Raw genomic sequence first — 26,570 nt, 5'->3', positions numbered from 1 at the left:
TTTAAGATGGTTTTCGTCTTAAATGAAAGTGGCCGCATCCGGCTTCATTCATAATATTAAAATGCAAGTTGTATTTGATGCTTATACATAACATATATAAAGGTTGAGGATGAACGCGGATGCGGCCACTTTCATGTTTGACAAAAATCATCTGAAAGGTTACGTTTTTTGGCAGATTTGATGGGTTTTTCATATTTAAGCTTGAATTGGAGCGTTTTTTATGACTAAATCAGTTAAAATCTTCCCCATAAACTAGTTGATCAATTAAAATAGACACTTAAGTGTTTGAAAAGTGGCCTAAATCTTTCGTTAGATGAACCTGACATTTGAGGCTAAAATCGGCCCTTACCGAATCTACTCCTTTGAGATTCAAGTTTAAAAGGCCTTGCACTCGGTGTTTTGTAGCAAATGCTGTCAGTTCCGTTTCGTTCTCGTTTGATTTTAATATGTTCGAGCACATACAGTTGCAGATGTCAACAACGCAAGCCTTATGTCGCTTTGATATGTTCGTCCAATTATCAAGTGGTTTGAACACGGGATAAACTTGTTTGCATCTGCATGACAGTGATAACTCATATGATGGCGTTTGTATATTTCGCCAATTGCTCTAGGGAAAATTCAAAATAAAGTTTTTGTCCCAGGACCGATCTTGGAGGAACATCAAAAGAGAGTCGAATCTCATCTGAAAGAACAGAACCAAGAACGATTCGTTGAATCCGCGTCTAAATATACGACTTCAGCCAACTAAGTGCGGTACCGGTTATCCCACAAGAGTATTCCTTCCGCTTAATCAGAATAGAATGATAACATCGATAACATCGAAAGCAGCCAATAGGTCTGGAATTAGTAAAACGGCACAACAATCTTTATCAAGTGCAACAGTGATGTCATGATGCACACGAATCAATGTTGTATCGGTAGAATGATACGCACGGTAGGCTGATTGTACATTTTCGTGAAAAGAGTTTGCCGTATGATAAAAAAAATACATTTATCGCTGATTGTTTTCGTTTGAAATAGGCAAACATTTGTATAGAAAGCACATACGATCGGCAGAAAACCCCCAAATAAATGTAGTGCTAAATAGGCTTCTTTATCCCGAGTTTGTCTTTTACATCTGATTGCTCAATATATGGTACCAATCGGTGTCACATTTTTAATGACAATTTAAACTTGTATACCTTATGTGTAAAACAAAATAAATTGTTATCATTATGCATTTTATAAAAAGTCTTCTGATTCTAGTTTCAAACTATGCACACGTTCATGTACCTAATGCCATATAAGGTGTTTCAAAGGTTTTTTTTAAAAGTTATACAAACGTTAATTCCGTCTTTTGACACCATGTTTACAATAGAAAGCACTCTAGTTTGCAGTCAATTTATTTTAGAGTCGAAACATTTAATAAATGCTCATACTGGACGATTCGAATGAAAATTCTTCAATATCTATCAAATTCAATGCAATTGCCTATTTACGAGGACATGCTTATAAATAGTCAGAGCTTTATACTTTTCGAAGGAAAATGTATAATTTGTTCGTTTTGCTTATAGCGTATTGTCCATTGGAATATCTACACTATGTAAACATAAGTAACAATACTACTGAACATATATTTACTAACTTTAAGCACAAACTTTCGCGTGTATTCTACTAATATGATGCAGTTAATAAACCGGAAACATGTTTAATACCACTATTGAAAACAAAGCACACAAGTTTACAAATAACGAACAGTAGGTCCTACGTTCTCAACTATGACACCGCTACTAGTTAAAACAATTACCGTTTAAATGGTAAAACGAATTCTGTAAATATCAAACATACTGCACAGTTTGTACTTTTTTCTACAAAGACTCGTTCTTCTAATTTTCTACTGGATTTTATAGTCATAGGTAACATAATTCGTGCAGTATATTGGGAACTCGATATCAATTCAAATTCGCTTATTTACAGTTTAGAGAATGAATACAATATATTTTGAAGTGTCATCATCATTTTTTGAATGTTTTTACACGATTTTTCTTTTTTTATTTAATCCAGCAAGATCGTGAGCACAAGTTTTATATATTTTAATCCACACTCGAGGAACTGGTAGCATGGTATGGTATACGCACATTTTCAATTGCTCATTTACCTCACGATGTTGTAGGGTATGGTGTTGTTTACCTATTGACTCATACAGCTAATTTCTGAAAAAATATCTTATTAAAGGATATTTTTACAATTATTTTTTTTAAATTTTATCCGTATTCCATCATGTTCAATAGGTTACACCCCGGACCATGTTCTGACGAATATTTTATGCATAAATAGGACTCTGACCATTATGGATATATGCATTTGAAAGAAGAATAACACATTGTTTATATGGTAAATGCAGTTTTTCTTGTGTGTTATGGATTTTTATTTCTTATTAATATCGTAGATACTAATGCAGACAATGCTCTACTAAGACTGTGTTTGAAAAAAGTACTAAGATTGAGAAAGTGAAAGCATTTAGTGTGGAATTATATGTCACGTGATATTGGTTTTGTTGAACGGAGTAGTGAAGTGTATTGAATTATAAGGTGTCTTCGTCGAGGTTCGAGTTCAGCAGTCTGTTTGATTTTTTTGTTTTCAGATGATGTTACTCAGGGCTTTGAAGAAACTATATTAACTAAAAGACATGAAGCTTATACAACATTTTTTGTTTTGTTTTATATAAGAAATATTATGTTGATTAATTGTTTATACTAATATATACTAAAATGAAATGTATGATTGAAGTTTTGTTGTTAAAATTCCTTTGTCTATATTTCAAGGGAAACTGATTCCCTTGTGGTTTTACCACCTGAATTGTAGTCGAAAAGATTTTGTCTTTTCAAAGTGAGACTCTCCCACCCACTGGTACCAATATGTAGGTTCTTCCAATTTTTTTAATTTTATAATTGGTATTATATGAATGAATTTTTAAGGAGCATGAGATAACATTAGAAAGAACCCACAAGAACTGTAATTCAATCAAATGTCTGAAGGAAAAAACCTTTACATGAGCGTCTGATCATGGGATAATTTAATAAGGGCTAGTTGATTCGTATACTTTTGTTCGTTATTTCATTCGAATGGTAAAGTAGATCATAAATTTCAAATGACAATATTGTTAATAATTATGCTTCATTTTCGATTTCCAGGGTAGTTGTTGTAACCAATTCAAGGCTATATCCAGTGTGGTCTTACACATTATATATTGTGCAAAGCATTCCATATTTTGGTTCCCTGATGAATAGGATATTATCTTATAATGAGTTATTTCCTATAGAGTTGTATATCCCCATAACTTGAATTGGATGCAATATGATATAAATCACTGAGGATATGGGTACAAAAAATAGATATTTAGCAATGTAATATACAAAATAAATAATTACAAATCGGTAAATTTTGTACACAATAAGAACTACCATTAGCACGTTATACAGGGGTAAATTCAGTAAAAAATCTCCCATTGACTTTAATGCTAATATATGTATGGAATTAAATTTATACCTGATTTACCTTTAGAAATTGGAAACTTTCATACAACATTCATGAAAGTACAAATGCAGCCCTATCTTTTGCACTAATAAAAACATAGGATCATGCGGCATTTTTGGGCATTCACATGGCCTTGTTTACAAACAATGTAGATTGGCACTGAATTCCTATACTGACCCCCATAACTTTTCAACCCTGTAGTAAAAACAATTAGTACATTCAGCATTTTTTTTTTAAACTCTAGTTTCGATCCATCTGCCAAAAGATATTTTTACAAACATTATATAACAATCAGAAGAGCATATGACTTCAGTGTTATACAGAAAGCTCTCCCCTAAATGGACGGTCCCTGATGACGTATATTTATTTACTGAATTTATCCCTACAGGCTACCTGTAACTTTAGATTTTCACGATAACAAGCATGAAACATTGTATTTTAAAGAATGATAACTCGAATTATTTTTACTCTGGTGTTATGCTAACATCAGTCTTCAGTAACGAAACAAATAATATGATAAGTTTTGAAGCGAAAAGAGCTGGTCGTAGAATTGTGATTGATGTGACAAAGACTACAACAGTCATACTGAAGTATTTAAATGTCCTTAGACAGAGATGTGCGTATTTTTAAGGGTCACCAGAGTCTATTCAGGCCAGCATTCGACTAAACTGATGATAAACAATTCCATTTACGGGTCTACATTCTTACGCGCCAAAAATGGGGATGATGGATCAGTCAGTGGTACGGTTGTTGCACATGTATCGAAAGGTGAAACGGTTTATGTTCGGAACCATTCAGGACTTGCCGGAGATGGTATGATTGCTAGTAACGTACATGGTAGACCAACATTTTCAGGATGGCTACTCCAGTAGATTATGTATATCAACCTTAATAAATGTAGTTTGAAAACGGCTGGTTTATCATTAGTTTTTATTTAACCCCTGACTGCTCAGTTTATGGTATAAATTAATGTTCTTGTTTCAAAGAATACACACATTTTGTAAAGACTGCCGATTCTTTTTTAACAATATATGTATATGCTCATAATCTCCGATAAAGTATTTCAATATGTTGCAATAAACACAATTATAAACACAGTAGATATGCTAAGAATTGGTCAGGACCTGTACTTTTCCTTTAATAATTGTTCATGTTCGTTTTGATTATATTTTTTTGTGTTACAATTAATCCGATAGGGAGAAGTTGCACACCGCGAATAAATCATTATTTTTTTTTCAAACTTGCAAAAAAAACAGCTAGACAGATTCATTTACATCTTAAATATTATTGATTTACAATGGGATGACCCATACCCCAGTTTTTCCAGTTTCGTATTGGAAATCGCTGAACAAATCTTAATCTTTGTAAATCATGTTCATTTTGGCAAATTTGATCCTACATGGATCTGACAACTTTTTGTATGTTCTTTACGTTCTCAAATATTTATCCATCCTTCGATTTCAAATATTTGACATTAAATGTTTATGATGTAGGTTAATTCAGAAATCTTTTCAGACACATAGCTAAGATGGATTTTATTGTATTCTTAGTGTGTTTTAATGAACGTTGCTCTTTTGTGTCTTTCCTTTTGGTAAAACTTATTATACGACATGGAATTTTCTCATTGTTGAAGGTCGTCAAGTGACCTATAGTTGTTAATATCATCGTCATTGGTCTCCTGCAGATAGTTGTCAAGACGATGGCTATGCCAGGTTACAGGCTTAAATGCTAAAATGCATTATGGATACGAATGGGTAAAGGTGGTGAGGTTGTTGATACAATTAATATGAAGTAACTGAATTGGTTGATGAACAATCATTCGACGTCTATTTTCAAATATTAGTAGCACCTATATCTGGGCGTCACTAGTAGGTCTTGTGTGGACAATATGCACTTCTGGCGTATTAAAATTTTGAACTTATTGCCTTTTGTTGGCTGTCGTTCGTGTGATTCTTTGACAATTGTGTTCTCCAATTTATTTATATTGTAGTCCTGTGGTGGTGTGTTGTCATTTTAATGTTATATTTCACATGGCCATAAAAAAGGGAGGTTTGGCATGCCACAAAACTAGGTTCAACCCACCATTTTTTCCTTTAAACATTTCCTGTACCAAGTCAGGAATATGGCCATGTTATATTAAAGTTCGTTTCTGTGTGTGTTACATTTTAACGTTGCGTCGTTTGTTTTCTCTAATTTTTTAGTTGAAATTCACATTGCGATAAGACGTGTCACGGTACTTGTCTATCCCAAATTCATGTATTTGGTTTTGATGTTATATTTGTTATTCTCGTGGAATTTTGTCTGATGCTTGGTCCGTCTCTGTGTGTGTGTTACATTTTAGTGTTGTGTCGTTTTTCTCCTCTTATATTTAACGCGTTTCCCTCGGTTTTAGTTTGTTACCCCGATTTTGTTTTTGTCCATGGATTTATGAGTTTTGAACAGCGGTATAATACTGTTGCCTTTATCTACCTCAATTACACATAGTTGTTGTACCTCCAAGTCCCTATCAAGTGTTATTTTCATCAGTCGATACCACCTGATAGTAAACTGTTAGACTTCGGGGTATCATTAGCTCAATATTCAATATTTCAGTAATAAAATGATTTTCAAAAAACTTAACGTTGATAAGTTAATAAAAAAGGTTTAAATTTCCTCTGGCAAAGTTCAACCTTATGATTTTGTTTAGCTATCCCGATTGAGTCCTTTTTGGAAATATTGCTTCTTTGGTTTTAACGTATTTGTACAGTTCTGGTTCTATAACTTATAATGTTTGAGTGTTCCTAAGGAAGATAAAAACGTTTCGTATGCACGAACTTTATCGAGTGTTATTTTCATATTGAAATTTGGGTATCCAGTAGAGCGAAAGAGTCTTAAATTGGAATTCCAAAAGAATCACAGATACCAAGTTTGTAAACTTGTACGCCAGACAAGCGTTTTTGGTTCATAAGACACACAAGTATACCCGAATCAAAACAGTGTATCACCTTCAATGTTCTTTAAAATCATAGATGTGGCAGTTTACATTCCCTGTTTTCTAATTCAGTATTCTTCCTATTTACTTCGGATTGTGATTATTTTGGAATAGTTTTTGATCGATGTTGCGAACTCGTATGCAGAAGTTAATGGATCTTTTGATAAACGATGTATGTCATTATCTTTCGGTACTTATGTTTTTGCCGTAGCGTCCCCATTTCTCTTCGACTGAGTTTTGAATGCCCCCTTGATATAAGTTGCCGTAGATATCATTTACTATTGACTACAAATCAGATCATCGTAGCCCTGGTAAAGTAATATTTTTAACTTGCTGGTAAGTTGATCAACTGTTATCAAAACATTTGCATTGTCATTTTCATTTGGAAAAGACTCAGGTTCGATCATAAGTTTTGGAAGGATAAAATGAAGGGTATTGGAATTGTACATGGTAGTATAGTGATATAAGATTACACAAAACACAAAATACTGAGCATCACAAACACTACTAAACATCGAGAAAACATACTTCGTTTACTTTTTTGTAATAAATATTGCATGAAAAATTAACTCGTCTACATATACTTTAAGTATTCTTATTGAGGTTAAGCATGCAGTTGTTATTGTTTTTATTATATCTATTTAATCCCGAGTGCGGGAATTTCTCGCTACATTGAAGACCTGTTGGTGACCTTCTGCTTTTGTTTTTTATTTGGTCGGGTTGTTGTCTCTTTGACACATTCCCCATTTCCATTCTCAATTTTATTATGAAGGTTGAAGTTGCTTTTGAGAACCGATAATGATAGAATTGTATAAAATGAAAAATATAAACTCCACCATATAACTTTTCGGAGATATCACAAGTTTTATTAATAGTATCACACATGTACTGATTGAATATAATCATATTGTTCGTTACCAAACAAACTGTCCTCGGAATCGGATTGTTCACTGCATGTTATGTGAGATTTTCTATGTTCATCAAAATGTGAGAAAGGTCCATCACAGGAAGATTTCCTTGATTTGCCGCTGTAATTTGAACACTGACTTCGGCGTACTTTAGTATCAGGCTTGATTAATTTTGCTTGATCATTTCGAGGTAATGGTCCATTATGCCATACAGTGTCAGCTATTTCACAATAACCACCTCGTTCATTGTCTTTTAGTTCAGAATAAACATTCTCCACTGTATCATGAAGTTTAGGTTTATCCATACTATATTCATTTATATTTGACCTATAAGGTAGAGTGTCGTCCACTTCTGCATAAGCAGACGACCCAAAACTCTGTTCATAACAACTTTCATCAATCTCGTCTGCAACAATACCGTATCCGTCCATTAAAGATGGAGAATTTGAAAGTTGGTGATGCTGTGGCTGAACTGGTGGTAGCGGACGATTGAAGGGTGACGGGAATGTTGATGGTATGGAAGAATGGTCGATAATTGGTCCATTAGCTTTGAGGTGTCTTTGCCTTCTGAAAAACATAACATTAAATTTTATCTTTAGTTAAGAGAAATTATCATTGTATTTGCAGCTTTGAAGACATCAATTTTTATATGCCCTAAACACAATTGTGTACACTTGGTAAACTTAAAAGTAAAATCACAGAAATAGCAAGGTCTTATGAATATTCAAAACGGAAAATCTGACAACAAATGTCAATATCAAACGCTCACACACATCAATCGAATGGAAAACAATTGTCTTATTCCTGATTTGTTTAGACATTTTCTCATGTGGAAAATTGTTCATTAAACCTTGTTTTATATATATCTAACCTCCCATTTAAAAGACGGTCAGTATGTGAATTATATTAATGACACATAGTAATAGTTTAATTTTTTTGGAAAATTTGGCTGGTGACTCTCAATGACGTGTTGTTTGTTTTGCAACCATATCCCATCTCATAATGCTGACTTGTCAATTGTCTTGTTAAAAGTGCTTACCTTATACAAACAACGACCACAATTATAAGTGCTTGGACACTCAGGAATGCAATGGCTATGGCAACGTAGAATACTGAAAAACAAATACATTGTATGATCGTTATTGACTTGTTTGCTGATGTTACATAAAAATAAAATACATGCAATTAACAATGATAAAGATGTCAATACATTTATCAAGGCTTTGTTCTTACAAATACACATTTGCAGTGACGGGTTCAAAGGGGATGTAATGACCGTACCTTGGTTTGAAAATAGAATCATATTCGAAACAGTGTGGTCCTGGCCATTGATTGACGACCTAAATTATCCCATTGACTGGGACAGATTAGGTGAACGTTTGTCGTAAACAATCACTGCTCACTATGTACTTGTTTAAAGACACTGAATATGTGGGGTCAACAAAGGTTCTCAACACCTAAAAAAAGCAATTCGAAAAACGAATCCGGAATAATACGATGTGTTGATTTATATCAATAATATAAATCAAAACATAAAGGTTATTCCTGATTAATTTTTCGAATCATTTTATTATTAAAGGCGTTAAGAACCTTTGGTGACCCCACAGTTTAAATTCTATAATAAGTAAGAAGTGAGCAATGGTCGTTACAGACAAACGTTCACCTAATCTGTCCCAGTCAATGGGATAATTTAGGTCGTCAATCAATGGCCAGGACCACACTGTTTTGAATATGATTCTATACCATTCTATACAATTTTCCATTTTTTCAACTTTGCTAATGAGGCTTTCTTTTTAATATGGTTGCTATTTTTGAATTTATTTTTAAAAAAGTCGGAAAAGTTTTTGGTCTATTTTGTTTACCTCATGTTGTCGATATATTGGACCAACAAATGGAAGTATTTAACGACCTTGACTGGCTATACGGCCCTTGCACGGTCGGTATATTGGAACAATAAACATGTAACTATCATACAAGTAGATAGCCTAGCTAGGTTTAAATTAAAGGTAGTCTTAGATGCATGGTTTCTTATATTAGTTGTCATTGGCTTTGAAATGGCTGTCAGTAAAAATTAGTACTCTCAGATCTGTACTTTTTGTCTTTTTGTTGTTGGGATATACAAATAAATGGCCACATTCACTCCAGGTTTTTGTTAGATGTATCTATATTTATCCATCTGACGATGAAGGCCTTTTCATCTGTTCTTTCTTATGTTGTACAGTTACACCGATGTTCCAAGTTAGGGGAAGGTTTTGATCCCGGTAACATGTTTAACACAGCCTCATTCTGTATGTATGTGAATGTACCAAGTCAGGAGCCTGTTATTCAATGGTTGTCATTTGTTGTTGTGTTATACTTTTGTTTTCGTTCCTTTTTTGTACATTAAAAATGAGGCCGTTAGTTTTCTCGTAAGAATTGTTTTATATATGTGATTTCGGGACCTTGTTTCGTTTTGATTGTTTTCCACTCGTTCCGTTGATTGAATACGTTTTATATTGTCAGTTTTTACGGACTTATTTATTTTGAATTTGTTATATTTTCTTCAAAAGTGTCGAAAACTACTGTCTCCACACAACAATAAACACAGGGTACCAACATCTCATTTGGTAACATGCATAATCAAATATAAAGAAACAAATTCACTATATATATGAATTAGGATCAGTTTGTTTTGAGATGCAATGCAATATTAGGGAAACATTAACTTTGAATTCGTTTACAATTACAATACCGGTTTATTCCTGTTTGTTATGTCATCTAGCTATTCCATTTTGTTATGGCATTTAAACTTAGATAGACAATTGTAATGCTCGAAATAAGAGAAGCTCCTAATCGGTTAGGAATGCTGGATCAATGGTACTTGGTGAAAGTGTTTATTTCTATTGTCCATGTTATCAAATTTTAGAGTACAAAATTGCATATTAGTTGTACAAATGTATTCTTTATATCATTGGCTCTTGATTTAGGTAAACATATATACTTACTCATTCTCTCTGCTGTGTTAAATTGTTCTGAGTCTTTTCTTTCAATGGTTTCAACAGCTGTTTCATTATCAGTTCGTACAGCTGAATTAAAATAATATCGTTTGCAAGTAGTAAAGTATAAAAACAAACTGGACTTTTTGTGCATACATGTTGTGTTGTCACTCATAGATTATTTTTGTTTTTGTCCACGCATATTTTGTGGTTTGTTGAATGTAAATAGTGGGAGTTGAACATCTGCTAGCTATATAGTTGTCTTTTACGTGGTACCATTGGTTTTAAAATGCTGTCTATAACACTATGCATGTATCTGAATAATATATGAGTCTCGGAAAATATAAAATAGAAGATAGACTGTATTCAATGTCTAGATGAAAATCCACAGGACTCCTCAGTTGTTGAAAAATTACTGAAAATATTATATAAAATGAAAAAGGTCACGATTACCGGCTTCTTTCACCGATCTTTTTAATGTGTTCATATGTTTACCGTCCATTACTCTATTGTAAATTTTCCTCATTAACTTATATTCAACCAAATTTTGAATGACTACTTAAATGTGTGTGTAATTTGTTTTTTTTTCAGTTTTTGATTTTGAATCCTAAACAGGTAAATGAAAATCTAATGTCTTAACTCACTTGAATTGATGAAGCTAATCTTTCTTGTGATAAGGATCGGAGGTATATCAGGTTGCATCACTAGTGCATGTTGTGATTCCTGCTCCAGTCTCGTGCCGTCAGGACATGAATACATTGCTTTATATTCTACATTGATGTTTCGTGCCAAAGGTATTACTGAAAGGAATAATCTAAAGGGTTGACGATTTACATAATCTTCGAACAATTACTTATACTCTTATTTGTTTCATCTATATAATAAACATCTTTATATAAGCATTTATATGAACATACTGCACTTTAGTTTTCGTGTAATTCCGTTCTGTATGAAGAAAAAAATCTGTTTCTATGAAAAAATATGTTATTGCCGTTCGGAGTATGCGTCATGTCAAAAGTATTTAGGTATTATATTTAAAACTCTATAGACTCCCAGCTATGACAAATATTTACTTGAGAGATAATCTAATTAAAATATGTACTGTACGTGACTGAGAGATAAAAATGATATAGAATGCTGAACCCGACCCAAAGCTGACTCCTTCGTCAAAAGGCAAATTATAATAATTTTGTACGGAAAGAAGTCGGGTATATAAACTTGGGAAATTCAATCTTACTGAAGTGATTTATTGCAATTATGATTGAACTCTAGATCTCATCTTTAATACACGACCTACACAATATAGTATGTGGCGAAATATACTTTTTGCTTTTTCTAATTGATACTTTTTTCTTTTTCTAATTGATTTAAGTATTACCTTCATATGATATCCAGAATCTCAAGCCTGAAATACCATTGGTAACAAGATCGATGTCGACGTCACCACATGCCTGGTAAACATTGGTGTGACCTTTCATTTCATATACCAGTCCTGGTGGGATGTCATTGTTGGGGCAGTTACGGGTTGTTCTGATTTGTAATCCACTGTCTCTGTCCACACTAGGTCTCATCAAATCATGAAGTCTGAGGATAGCGAAATGTTTGTCTGGAACAACAACCATCCAGGAACATGACAGGATTACTATATTTGGGTATCTAGGACTGAAGATGAAGCCTTTACTTTGGGTCAATACTTTGATGCCACTGGTACACGTTTTTGCTGGTTCTGAATTTGGCACTGTCAATATATTATATTAAAATAAAATTGAGAATGGGAATGGGGAATGTGTCAAAGATACAATAACCCGAACAAAGAGCGGAAAACTAAAAATAAAAAAAAATGTTATTTTATACTTTCTTTATTTGCAAAACATACATAAACCAATTTTGGTGGTGGCAAATACATTGACAAACAAACATAATGGAACATAATGAAAACTCGACAATAGTATAAGAAATATGATAAAAACAGTTACTGTTCTCCTTTCCTCAGTTCTAATGACTTTTTCATAAAAGAAACAACTGCTTTTACATCATTTGGTGTTGATGGATTAAGTATTATCACGAGTTTATCAGTAAAATTAAGTGTATTAAAATTTCATATTTTTATTAAAAGACCTTTTCAGTCAAAGACTATCAAAAATGGTCGGTAGCAAAAATAAGGAGAAACAAACGAGACTTTGATAAAAATAGCTGTTTTTATGCTAATAGTTTAAATCAAACTAAATCATATTTTCCGATCATTGAAACGTCTTTCCCAAGTCAGGAGCCTGTAATTCAGTGGTTCTCCTTTGTTAATGTGTTACTAATTTGTTTTGGTTAATTTTTTAACATAAAGTTAGACCGTTAGTTTTCTCGTTTGAATTGTTTTACATTTGTCATTTCGGGGTCTTTTATAGGTGACTATGCGGTATTGGCTTTGCTCAATGTTGACGACCGTAATATGATCTATAGTTGTGAATTGCTGTGTCATTTTGTCTCTTATGGAGAGTTGTCTCATTGGCAATCATACCACATCTTCTTTTTTTATATTTGGCGAAATTAATTATGAATCCATCCAATTATTTGTAATAAACAACGTAAAGTTTAGTCTGCAATAAGTAGAAAGATATTTTTACATATTTTGTAGATTTGTCATAAAGCATACTGCTGTCATCACAGTATCTCTAATGTATATAATTATTATGACACTTACGATCGTTACACGTGTATGTAACACGCAGGTTTTGAATCCTTGGATCTTGACATATTTGATGTACATCACATTTAGTAGTTTTGCCAGTACAAATTCGTCTTAGACTTTTGAGCGCCCATTCATCCTCTGTTGTGTCTATCTGTGTAACATTTTCTATCAATATTCGTCCTGTGTTACATTCTATATAATCACTGTCTCTGTATTGTCTTCTACATATCTTTACACCACACAATGTACAACTCACTGAAATAAAACATAAAGCATCGTTTAACCTTTTAATATAAATTAATAAGATGCCATTGAAATTGCTAGGCGAAAATGCATCATCCATGAAGTAAAAGATATTAATAACTTGAACAGAAAAATGAAATTATAATGTATTACATCAAATTCTTAAGTCTGGTTATACTTCATTTCGAAGAGCACTATCTATGGAGCACAGGGTGGGTAATACGTTTTGAAGTTGAGATTTAAATAAAGATAAAGATTTGCCTTTTTATATTTTTTTTTTTAATTTGAATATCGTTTTCAGAATGAATTAATAACTGATTTGTGTATTTTCAAATGAAAATTGACTTCAAAATGTCAACCGGACAACTATCTAAACTGCCATTTACGAATTGTTACATATTATCTGCGTGTGTTGTGGGAGACAAGTTAACTTTTGTAAATATTTCAAATTATCCATATTGAATAAAATCTAAAACGAAATACATGTATCTGTATTTTTTAGCTAGTCCAGAATTTCTTGTTTTAATTACTCTCTGAACATTTTGTACTTCCATGTATTACTGTAGTATAAAGTATTTGAAAATAAACTTGGATGCTTCTATTCACATATGCTACATGCATGTAAAAGTCGACTAAAGAAGGAAATATCAAGCGATGTACTTGGTGTATTGAGTTAGCTCTCTTTGATTACAACGCCGTTACGGATGTATTGATACATTGTTCGTAATCATTTGTTATGTTATAGAACATTGTTTAAATTTTGACTATCTTCAGTCACTAGATAGTATTTTAGAAAGTGAATGAAAGGGAAACTTGTGTGTATGCATGTCAAAGGTAATCAGAAAGTACTTGTCTATGATGTTGTGAGAGACTTCACATCAAAGTCAGATTATAAATACTAACCATTAGTTATGCTCTATCATGCATACAGTTACCAGAGATAAGATAAAGATCCAGATGTCCACACATGCAGGCATAAAACATAGACATCACAACGATGACAAGTACTTTTTTTCCAAAGCAAATAATCATGATAATTGAGACATTTAGTAGCCTGTTATCATGCATCAGTCCCCCCCCCAATTAATCTTGCTTTGCTTTAAGACATATCTATTATAAAACATTTTTCTGAAGCTTTAAAGCTATAATTTCCAAATGTACGCAAGAAATTTAAATTCATGTCTCGGTTTATTTTAGTTAGTCAAACATTTTTACCGACTTCGTTTTTAGTTCTCCTTGGAATCTTAGGCCAAGTGATTTTGTCACGAAATGAATGACTTGTGTTCGGACACAGTATCTTTCACTGTTGCTAAATCATTGCGTCTTTATGTACATGTATATACCAGCAGATCATTAAAATACTTGATACTTGATATTTTCAGTAGGTGTGAGCTTTCTTTGAATCGATTTTTAGTACTGTTGTACTTGTACATGTTCTTGTGGTTTTGTTGCTTTATGATAAATACTGGCATGAAAAAAAATATTGTTTATATTTTCTGTAAATGAATAAGTGGAAAGACGGGGTGTACCAAATGATATCAAAATCTGTCGAATGGTTGTTCATCAGGGGAAAAAACGGGAATGTGAATTTTAATGGCAAAGTAACAAATTAATTAGTATTTAGATAACTACGTAGAAAACTTCTTCTAGAAGATGTTTCTGTAAAACCAATTAAATGTTATTTTCAGATGTTTATACTTTGATTTCACTCCTTATCTGCCAAATAACTGATAAGAAGGAATCGTGAGATAAAAAAATAAGTACGAACTCAGCTTTGTATCCTTGGTATCTCAGATATTTATATTGTATAATATCTTGTAAATACAGATTTCTTAGGCATCTACGCACTATTTTGCGTCCAGATTTACTCCCTAAGTTTACAAAATGACAACTTACACTAAGCATAGTACAATAAGAATAAAATGTCATGTTCTTTTATACGCGGCGATGTAGTCATACACGAACAAATTTCCATTTATGTTTTTCTTTTTTTCTTTTTAAATATTCTGATCCCCAATTTGATGACAAAAATATTATGGTCAAGCAGATGACCAAAAAATATTTTGAATGCAGATTTCCCCCAAAACCTTATAGTGTTAAATTTTGAAAAAAATAATTTGATTGCAAGCGTCGAAAACAAAAAATTAATTGGGTAGCGCGTTGGGCGAAAATAAAAAACTGACTAAAAAAAAAGAATGCCCTCCGCCCAGGGCTCCTACCTGGGCCTCGAGTCGGATTCACAAAATACCTTACGACTAAGATTTATCGTAACCCAAGAGCAATTCAGTATACTTACGACCAATCTTAGTCGTAAGTTATTTTGTGAAACCGACCCCTGTTTTTTTAAGTTAAATGTTTGCTCTCACTAAATGATATACGTAAGCTTCGGATTTATAAAAATGAACCCGGTATAAATTTAATTCCAGTAATGGGATTGCATTTTAGTGAACGGGAGAATTGTTTACTATAATCTATGATTACACAACTTTTACATCATTTGGCCACTGGTGGAGAGTGGCTTATTTGCAATCATACCCAACAGGACAAAACATTGATATGCATATGTCTTCTTATTCAAGTTGGTTGACTGTTCTGTAATACTAACAGCTTGTTCTAGTAATTTATAATAACTTATCTTAATATCATAATCAATAGAGACATAGAAACAGGAAGCTCTTGTTAAAAGTAATAAAAAATATTCCCCGAATAATATTCGTAATATAATTGTTTTCTTGTTTTATTAGTCTGAGGACGGGGAATATTTTCTTTTGTTGAAGTGTTTTATGCTTTTTATATTTTTTGTTAATTTTTATTACATATACCGTGTAATATTTTTATCACCAATATTGTAAGAAGTGTCTCAGTAATTTTATTAATAAAGTGTTGACTTTGGTTTAGTAGAAGGGATTTACGTTAGTGTATTTTAAAAAGCGTATTCTCCTTCACTATTAACACAGAGGGGTGTGTGGTATGATTGCCAACAGAGCCCAAAGACAAGGATGTAAACAGCCGTAGGTTACTTTATGGCCCTCAACGATGAGCAAAACCCACACCGTAAAGTAAGCAATTTAACATGTTTATCAGCACTCAGATCTCCTTGCCTAAACCGCTGTGTAATGGCAGGTAGCAAGTACTTAGACTACCAAATAAAAACTTGATTCATTAGATCTACGCAAAACACAAAAAAAATATAATAATTTAAAAAAAAGTATGAGTACTCGCAGTTACTAAAAGTTGTATGAGTCAATCTCGAATTATAAATACACAGTGGGTTTTTTTTTCAGACAAATATATTAATTAGTACACATCCAACACATTTAGTTACAGACATCCATATAAAATATATGAACATTTTGGTATGGTTCCGTATCTTTGTTGTCTATTTTTGCTACGCTTGTAACATTGTTTCTCTCATGACATAGGACGCTTTACAAAAAGACAGAAAGATGTGTAATTATTGTAACATCAGATTACTAGAATTTCAAATTACTTTTTATTTTAAGTGTTATAATGGATTTTAGTTACAAGTTGGACAGTTTTAAACGGGTTGTTTTTATTTAAAATGCAAAAAAAACCCAACGAAAGCTTTTAAATCTTATTGCGGTTAACTTTGAGCGTTAAACAGAGAGAATCACCTCCAAAACATCATAATATTAACAAATTAGTTTTCAAATCGATCAACAGTAACTGTTCAGGTCTTTTTTATATTTCCGTTTAACACATTGATAAAGAAAAAAACAACATAAAAACGAAACAAAAATATCTATTGCTTACATTTTAATGAGTTAATAACAGCATGGCATCATGGAAGGTTTTCAAATGCAATAATTCACAATAATTCAAGCACGTGCTTTACAAAAAAAAAATTGCACATCAGCTGTGTTAAGCTTGTATATCGAAGTCAGAGAAGAGGATGGCTTTATAACAATACTTATTCGCATGATTTGTACTCTTTGGCAACTATATTATCATGTTATATGTGTGCGATTCCTGTGTGGTTTAAACTTATGAATAAATGAATTTAGTGAACATAAAAATTGTAGTGACAACTTTAAGAAAGTTGGACATCTTTTTAAAATTCTTGGACATGACTGTCTTCTCTAGAAATATGCACCTGAAATGTTATTTGTAGCTTTTTACTTTTCAACAAAGTCTCTTTACTCAGGTTTAACAAAAGATTCCGTTTTTTTTTTGTAAGTTGAACCTCTAGTTCTAATGATTTAACATTATCTAAATTAATACTTGAGCCTTGTAGAATAATAAGATGTGGTATGACTTCCAATGAGACAATTATACAACATGTCACAAGGAACCCTGTCGCCTCCACCCCCACGATGTCTGAAGAGGTTTGATCTTTGGATTCGTATCGTTTAAAGTATAGTATTACGTTTTAGTTTAATATATTGTCGTCTTTGCATTGTTTCGATCATTCTTAAGTTAGCATCCTTGTTGGTCACATGACATGTATATGTGTTTATGTTTTAATTGGATGAATGAAATTTCCCACGGATTTTGTCTAAATTGGTGAAGGACGTAAATCTTATACTCTTCGCTAGAAAGGGAAATACGATTGTCATTAAAACACTACAATGGCAGACAGTCATCTTAGAATTGATTGAAATATGATCTAAGATTGTTGACATACTTGCCGCCGCTCGGTAAGTGTTTTGACTACTGTTTTACTGGTAACAGCAGGGACATCTATTTAGTTAAAGTGGCTTAAGATTGCACTCTTAAGTGAAAGGGATGTGAACATAGTTACATAAACAATCTTAATTTGCTTATAAAAGAACATATAGGATATGGTTTAATCATAATTGTGCAAGTAAGGCTTGTAAAGTCTGCATATATCTGTTCAGACAATGTCTAAGGTTACAAAGTTTTTCCTTCGGTACAGTCTAGAAGATACATGTACTTCGATGGCTAGGCTATACAAGAGCCAACAAATCAGAAAGTAAGCAATTTGTTTTGACAAAAAAAAATGACAACTTTTTGGTCTTAGGTAATATACTTATTATTTAACGGTAAGCTTGCACATATAAACGGAGATTTAATATATACGTCAATAAGACAGCCACCTAGCGACAAACCAGGCACACGACATATAAAGGTTAATATACAGTTTTTAACAAAAGACAAGTCACCGGGAAAACAGTTTTGCCTTTAATTCTTGGGTTAAATTCAGAATAAACCTAAATTTTCAAAAAAAATCTGTTCGAATATCAAATAATATAACATTTTGTGTATTAATAATTACAATATGTCTATTACAGTCAGCAGAATATGTTTGGTTTGCTCTCTTTACGTCATCTATCGTCTGCAGAACTCATCACGTGCAGGGTTTTACCACTTGTTATCTACCTGTTGATTATGAAGGATTGGTTGCGTGAAAGAGAGATGATTCCTACATCACTGATTGCATTAAAATACATTTATTTATTTAAATAAGATACAAAACTTGCAGAGTTTCATCGCAGAAAATTTATTTTGATTTTTTCAGGTACAAACTTGTTATTTGTATATATAGCGTAACATAACAGAAAAGGTAAGTGCATCTTCGGAAGAAGTTTAGCTTACAAAAACTATCGAAGTTTGAAACACTTTGTAATCTATAATACTACCCCTATTCTCTTCCGATATGCTATTCTAATATTGTTCAATTACATTTTCTTCTAACCAAACTTGTCGTATGTAATTAAAATACACTGATTTCAAATGCCAAAAAAAAATGTCTTGGTACTATACAAATAAAATTCTGTCAGAAAAACCTAAACCATAACCACACCCATCAAAGGAACGATGGTTGCATTAAACAAATTAAAGATAATTGATAGTAAAAGAAGAGGGACGAAAGACACCAAAGGGACAGTCAAACTCGTAAATCTAAAACAAACTGACAACGCCATGGCTAAAAATGAAAAAGACAAACAGAAAAACAATAGTACAAATGACACAACATAGAAAACTAAAGAATAAACAACACGAACCCCACCAAAAACTAGGGGTGATCTCAGGTGCTCCGGAAGGGTAAGCAGATCCTGCTCCACATGCGGCACCCGTCGTGTTGCTTATGTGATTACAAATCCGGTAAATAGTCTAATTCGGTAGGTCAAATTTATGAAAGGGAAGGGGATTGTAGCTACGACGTAAAATTGGCAAAGCTGTTAATTAAATAATATATATCAGGGTTTTTTCAAGAGAAAACTGAATACAGGTGAGACGATACCTGGTGATGTTTCCACTTATTGCATTGCAATTATAATGCATAGTTTCTTTGAAGTTTATAAATATTATTATCCGTTATACCACCTGTTACGAGTTTTTAATAATTGAGATTTTCGTCATAGAATTCATCATTGAGAAACTGGCAATGAATGCAATTGCTTTTCTCTTCGAACTTTGAAAGACTTGGATACATGCCATTTGAGCCTATTATACGACGAAGGTTTCAGATTGGAATTATAACTATGCTTTGCTTTTAACATATACATTTACATAGTTATAACGAAGTCAAAAAGAGCATATTTAGTGCTTTAATGATATAGATTAAAAAGCTTAAGGGAGGTTGTTTTACAAAAACTGAAATGTCTTAAAGTGTAAGAGAGTGTCACTGATATGAATACCAAAGTAAGTGATTTGCATGTTACTGAAATGTCCCATACTGGATTATAAGCAAAACTTGTCAATGTTGATGTGATGCATACTCTTGAAATATTGCCTAGCGAAAACTAATTAATGTTATGCCCAACCTACGATAGTAGAGGGGCATTATGTTTTCTGGTTTATGTGTCCCTCCGTTCGTTCGTCCGTATGTCCTTCCGTGCGTCCGTCTGTCACGCTTCAGGTTAAAGTTTTTGGTCAAGGTAGTTTTTGATGAAGCTGAAGTCCATTCAACTTGAAATTTAGTACTCATGTTGCTTATGATATAATCTTTCTAATTTGAAAGCCAACTTCGACTTTTGACACCAATTTCACGGTTCGCTGATCATAGAAAATGAAAGTGAGAAGTACAGGTTAAAGTTTTTGGTCAAGGTAGTTTTTGATGAAGCTGAAGTTTAATCAACTTGAAACTTAGTACACATGTTCCCTCTGATATGATCTTTCTAATTTTAATATGAAATTAAGATTTTTTACCCAATTTCACAGTCCATTGAACATCGAAAATGATAGTGCAAGTTGGACATCCGTGTTTTTTTTTATATATACATAATACCAATATTTGTGTGCTTACTAGTTTAATTATTTTATTCTTCAAAGTGACAAATGGACCAGACACTTGTCCCTGGAACAAACTCCATCAAGAATACTGAAGGCCAAATGTAAAAACAGAAGTCTTTAGGAGCAGTCAATATGGTCTAAAGTTAATTTTAGTAGAGGGAGTTGGTTGGTACTATTACAATAGAAATATATATTAAATCGGAATTGACATTCTAAGCATGCCACCAGCAGTTTTGCAGATTTTTTCATCAAGGATAAGCAGCCTTGGTAAGAACTATAATAACGATTTCATTCGAACAACGTGTTTTATAAACACATCTCTCGTTAGGGATTTTTCTAAAGACCAACCGTTTAATTACACTAGACATACAGCGTTTTTTTCGAAATATTTGCCACTGGACGTTAAGCAACCAACAATCAATCAATCAATCAATCTAATGGTTTTATAAATATGTGAGATTTTAAATAGCATAACCTTGGCAATGTGTAAGAGGTCAATGTTTTAATGGATAATTTCCTACATTTTACCAGCATGATTTATCATTTGTTCTGTATACTAAGAATTATTAAACAATTTTCTTGCGAGATATTTTGTATGAATCATATACACCTTAATATTAACCGTTCACTTACATATTCATTTATAACACTGCTAAGGGCAAACATTAAGCCAAGATGCGTGTAAATTTGATTATGTCGACTCTAAAAAAGCATTTCATAAAAAGACATTCCAAACATACAACAAATAACTGCATAGCTGTAATTATTCCGTTAAATAAAAAAATTACCCAGGCCAACAAGTTAATTAAGTTTCTGTTTGATAAATCTGAAAAAAAGACTTTCATACGTGTATGATGTTGAAATCTTAGCACGATTAAAAATCATTTTCTTTGCATAGTTACATTAATGTAGTCGTCACCAGAGGATATTCCGGTATATACAACAGATATACCGGTGTCAGAATCATACTGAATTAAGAAAATGTAGCCCTAATGCCAATGGAAAAACTTGCCAGTAGTAGAGACTAAATGACGTAAAAGTTACGAACTATACATCACCGTACGACTAACAACATCGAGCAAAACCACGTAATAAGTTATAAATCATGACTCCGACATGTCAAATTTAAAACAACTGAAACCAGATAACTAACAGCATTATTCATTTCAAAACTGTGAACGAAAACAAATATGTAACACTGCAACAAACAACAACCAGTATTTTACAGGCTCCTGACTTGGGACAGTCATATACCAATTATTGATCTACAGACTGGAAAGCTAAATGCGAATCAGTGTTCATGAAATAAAAGATATTCAATTCATATGTTGACGGTCAAACCTTTATTCCTTATTATCTGTTGAACAGATCAGAATTGAAACTTAAATTGTTGAAGCCAAATGCCAACCATATTTTTCTAATATGATATCCAAAAATGCAAATATTCATCGAACTTCTACTTTCCATGACAACATGACCAGCTTCACTAGTTGAACAGGCCTGTGTATCTTTCTGCAGCGTCTGAGATCGTCACACTATTTGCGAGCAACCAATAATTATACCGTAAAGTCGGCTTCAAACCAAAAAAAAACACAACACGACAATAACACATACAACCAAAAACAAGATTGAAAACCTGTTTGTTTTCTAAAAACGAAAGCATTGTTACTTTATTCATTAGATACATTTTATTTTCCTTGTAAATCTTGAGGTAAATAAGGTTTAGTTATCAGTTTTTAGAGTATAAATCTAAAGAAAGATTATACTATGGCATTCATAGTTTTATAACTGCAATTTACACCTTCAAACAATGAAGCAACACGCGCTTTGGGTATAAATAATCTTACAGAGTATAGTTTCCTGTCATAAATTTTGTTTATACTAGTTACAACTTTATGGTTTACTCTCACTTGTACACGTGATAATGTTAAAAATATAACCTTACCACATTTAAGTGTAAATTTAAATCATTATATTTCTTATTTTTGAAATAAATGGTAATCACTCAGACTAGACCACCCTTTTGGGTTTTTTTCACATACTTTTTTTTCTGTTTTGGAGGGTGCGTCTGGTGATATTTTAATCGAAATTCAAGAATAAAAAGTCTGTTGCATTGTTTAATATTGGAATTCTAGCTGCTTCTTTTCTACAAGTGTTGGGATTCATTTTTGTACAAACCAAAATCTTACTTTATTCAAATGTCATATACAGAAATACATGCCTTCATGAAGGGTAACTATTATATGTTAAATTTTGGTTGTCCTTTGTAGTTACTTTTATACACAATGCTCATTGTCAACCAAATACTTTGCATAAACGTTGGTATGTTTGCATGCCGGAGAAGTTGACTGCTAAGATGTCTCTTTTGCTTAATGCTATTCCAGACTATAGTTGTTGGAATTGAATGACAATATGTTCATAGAATTTTACAATAACGAGGACCCAAAAGTGAAGTTGCATGTGCACATGCAAATGACTTTAGATCTTGCGAAATGACCATCGTTTCCATGGAAACTTCTAAACTAAAATTTAAAAAGAGCATCCTATAACATCTTTGTACTAGTTTATTGAACCTAGTTTCGGAAATGGATTGAAAAATTATGGCGCAACTTTGACGAAATGTGACCCATTATAATTTACCATATTTTTTTTTTAATAAGACCCAAATTAATGTAACTTGTTGTATTACCCGGAATGCCCGGAATGTGATGATGTGCAAACGGTCTTTGAAATATTCAAAATGGCGCCATAAAAACAGCAAGTTTGCGAAATATTTCAAAATGTTTCAAAATGATTGAAACTACAGAAATCATAATTGGCATGTTTGAATGAAAATTTGACTTCTGAATTTTCAAAATGGCTACCATTACCATGGAAACCATAAAAAGTGAAGACTTTTTGAATTCTACAAAATTTCAAAATATTACAGCAATAGTGTTTTTTTGTACAATTGTTGTTGTTGTTGTACAAAATGTATACATGTGCAATAATTGTTTAAAAATTACTATCTGGTTACGTTTCTAGCTAGTCCCAGGGGCGGATTTAGGCGGGGGCGTGGCGGGCGTGCGCCCCCCTAAAAAGTATGGGTTGTCTTCAAGTTGTTTCAGTATCAAAAGAAACCCTTCCTTCTTAACATTCAAAGTATATAAAACAGTCAGTTTAACCAGGGACTTTCTATACTAAGCAACTTAGTAACAGAATCAACGTGTTTACTAATCAACTGACCTACGATTTTATCAAGTTCTATAAATATTATATACTTCAAAGGAAGGTGTCTGATTGAAAAATAAAAAAAATATTTTAGCAGTTAAAGTACAAAAAATTGTTACATTGTATTTGCCGTTTTTATAATCAATTTCTTTGATAATCGAAGTGCCGAATTATGTATACCGTATTACATGCATGGCCGGGATCCCCACAAAATCAAAATAACTTCGTAAATGCATCTCATTCTGATTTTAGTGGTTTGTGGCGAACACAGTATATATAAAGTCTGGCACGACCTCGAAAAAATCCAAAAAGTAAAAACATATTATGAAAGGACAATTGAAAATCACGGCGAAAATTGGAAATTTTCGTGTGCAAAATCTAATTCTAGTATCTAGCATTGGTCATGTGAGCTGATGTGATCTGTCTTGTCTCACTTTGCTTCCGCCCGTCTATCTGTCAACTCTTTACATTTCCATCGTCCTAACCAAGTTTGTCGAGGATGGTGTTATGAAGTGTTTAAAGTAATTCTTAAGTGAACCAGTTTCATCTCACATAATTGAAACCATGTTGAATGGCTAAGACACATTGGTGATCTGCAAACAAGGGCTGATTTTTCTGTTTTTCTGTTTATCACAACTACCAGCACCAATGTCTTTCAAGGATTGGTTGACAGATATTTATGACCTGATATTGATATATAAATTATTTTAGAAATGCTGTTGTCTTGAGTGTAGATTGGTTTGGATAGGAACACAGAATCAAAATTAAATGTTTGCATGATCTTCAGCTTCTGTTTTGGGCTGCAGCTTTATAACTCAATCATAGATATGCAGAATGAATCTCTTACATGTAAGTGCGTAAGTTATTGGTGTTAGGAGATTGTTGAAGATTTTTCAAGTTTGTAGGAGACCTTGCCATCATATAACTGAGAGGTTTTTCGCGGAACAGGAACATATTGTTTTACATCTGTCCGTCCATGATACTAGTGATTGTAGATTGTTGTCAGGTTGGATTTAGGTGTTTTCTACTTGAAACTTTAATTTCTTGCTGACTGTACCTCACAATAGTTCGAAATACCTACATTGCATCCCTTTAGAAGAATATTTCTTAAAAAACAACCTCAAAATTTTTTCGGGCGTATATAAACATTGCGCCCCCCTAATCTGAAATCCTGGGTCGATATTTGCTTTCGCTTCCAACTGCGATTCTAGTTTAATTAGTGTATGCTGTAGGCTTTATAATCGTATTCGTGATTCATTAGAAAAACTATAGTATTAGTTACGAGAAGGAAGCACAAAAGTGTTTCCTTTGAAAAAGTATTCTTGTTCTCTTAAACTGGCCAATGAAATTCACCTGCTTGTATGAATAGCATTTCTCAATTATTTAAAAAAAATCAATTAAAAATGCTTACAATGTGAGTTCTACGACAGACTCGGTGACAAATGTCAATATAGTATGACTTGGATAAAGGGAGAGACAATATTTAGACAAAATATTGATGTAAAAATCATCAGACACTACTATCAATCTTAAAATAATATGCATATTTATAAACAGTACATGTTAAAGTCAGTCCTCCTAGCTAAGTCAAGTTTAATTTAGTATGCATGTTTATATATAATAGATATATGTAAATATAAATGTAAATACCAATTGTGTCTGTAACTATGACATGTACAGTAATTTTATGAGAATAAAGTTCATTCACACTTTAGATGAGAGCATAAGTAGACTCTGTCGCCGTAATAATATGGAGAATCATTTCTCATTATGAAAAATATAAATATAAGTAGTAGATTTCATTATTAAGTAGAATCTACACAAGAAGTGTATCAGAAAGCAAGGAAATGATATGAAATTAGATTTCATAAAACCAATACTATGTATCATTATCGCTTAAGTTATTGAAATAAATTATGAATAAAACATTGAAAAATGTGATTCAGATTTTTAGTACAACTTTATTGTGCAGATCGATTATCCATAAGTCTGCATCACATTCCATTGATTACATTGTTAAGATACGTTGATAACACATTTTATGACTAATCATTGGTCACCACTATTTATTTATATGTTTTGATCCGATATGTCTCTAAAATATCATTTTCCTTGAAACCATTTCCAATGATGTGCAGTATAAGTAGTCATGCATTATGATAACTCAAAGCAATTGAAAATTCGCTCTGTTAATACATAATGAAATTGAGAATGGAAATGGGGAATGTATCAAAGAGACAATCCGACCATAGAAAAAACAACAGCAGAAGGTCACCAACAGGTCTTCAATGAATGTTATGGTGATATTTCACAGATATCATGTCATTTTCTTCAATAAGTTGTAAATATTTATGTAGTAATTCATTCATTCATTTATTTATTGACTTTTCATATATTTTTACTATTGTATGTATACGATTTTGTAAATATAAACTTTCCCGAACTTTGGTAGTAGCCAAAGGAACAGAAATAAATATATTACTTACCAAAAGTGATAATTCCACTCATCAGAAATGAAAACAAAAACATTTTTATAAAATAAGCCATTTTCTTCAGTACATGTATCTTAGATATATTGTTATAGGCACTTTCAATCCTTCGAACGAAATAAATATTTACTGAGAATTTAGCAGACAACTAAACGGATCACGTGGGAAGTGAGTCACATGATCAATACATGAATAACTACCTTTAGACAATTAATTAATAGTTGTTGTGAATGGGGAATATTATGGTGTGGTCACTGTGCAGGAATTTGATTCCGTTTTGCATACTTGTGGTTCTAAGTGCTGAAGAGGCTAATTATTTGAGTTTCCTGGTTAATAATGCAGACAGAAAACGATAAA

General features: G+C 32.5%; 1 protein-coding gene across 1 annotated transcript; it reads right to left on the bottom strand.

The window, feature by feature from the left end:
• Nucleotides 1-7,327: 7,327 nt before the first annotated feature.
• Nucleotides 7,328-26,394, bottom strand: LOC134707128 (uncharacterized). Its single transcript, XM_063566661.1, has 7 exons — nucleotides 26,211-26,394; nucleotides 13,066-13,308; nucleotides 11,749-12,108; nucleotides 11,015-11,170; nucleotides 10,380-10,460; nucleotides 8,435-8,507; nucleotides 7,328-7,962 (listed from the first exon to the last, which is right to left on the bottom strand). The coding sequence occupies exons 1-7, from the start codon at nucleotides 26,269-26,271 to the stop codon at nucleotides 7,365-7,367; spliced, it is 1,572 nt and encodes a 523-aa protein (XP_063422731.1). The 5' UTR covers nucleotides 26,272-26,394; the 3' UTR covers nucleotides 7,328-7,364.
• Between the last annotated feature and the right edge of the window lie 176 nt (nucleotides 26,395-26,570).

Source organism: Mytilus trossulus, chromosome 2 (genome assembly GCF_036588685.1).
Source record: "Mytilus trossulus isolate FHL-02 chromosome 2, PNRI_Mtr1.1.1.hap1, whole genome shotgun sequence".
Taxonomy (NCBI): domain Eukaryota; kingdom Metazoa; phylum Mollusca; class Bivalvia; order Mytilida; family Mytilidae; genus Mytilus; species Mytilus trossulus.
Note: the sequence above shows the minus strand (reverse complement) of the source record. Positions and strands in the feature narration are given on the sequence as shown.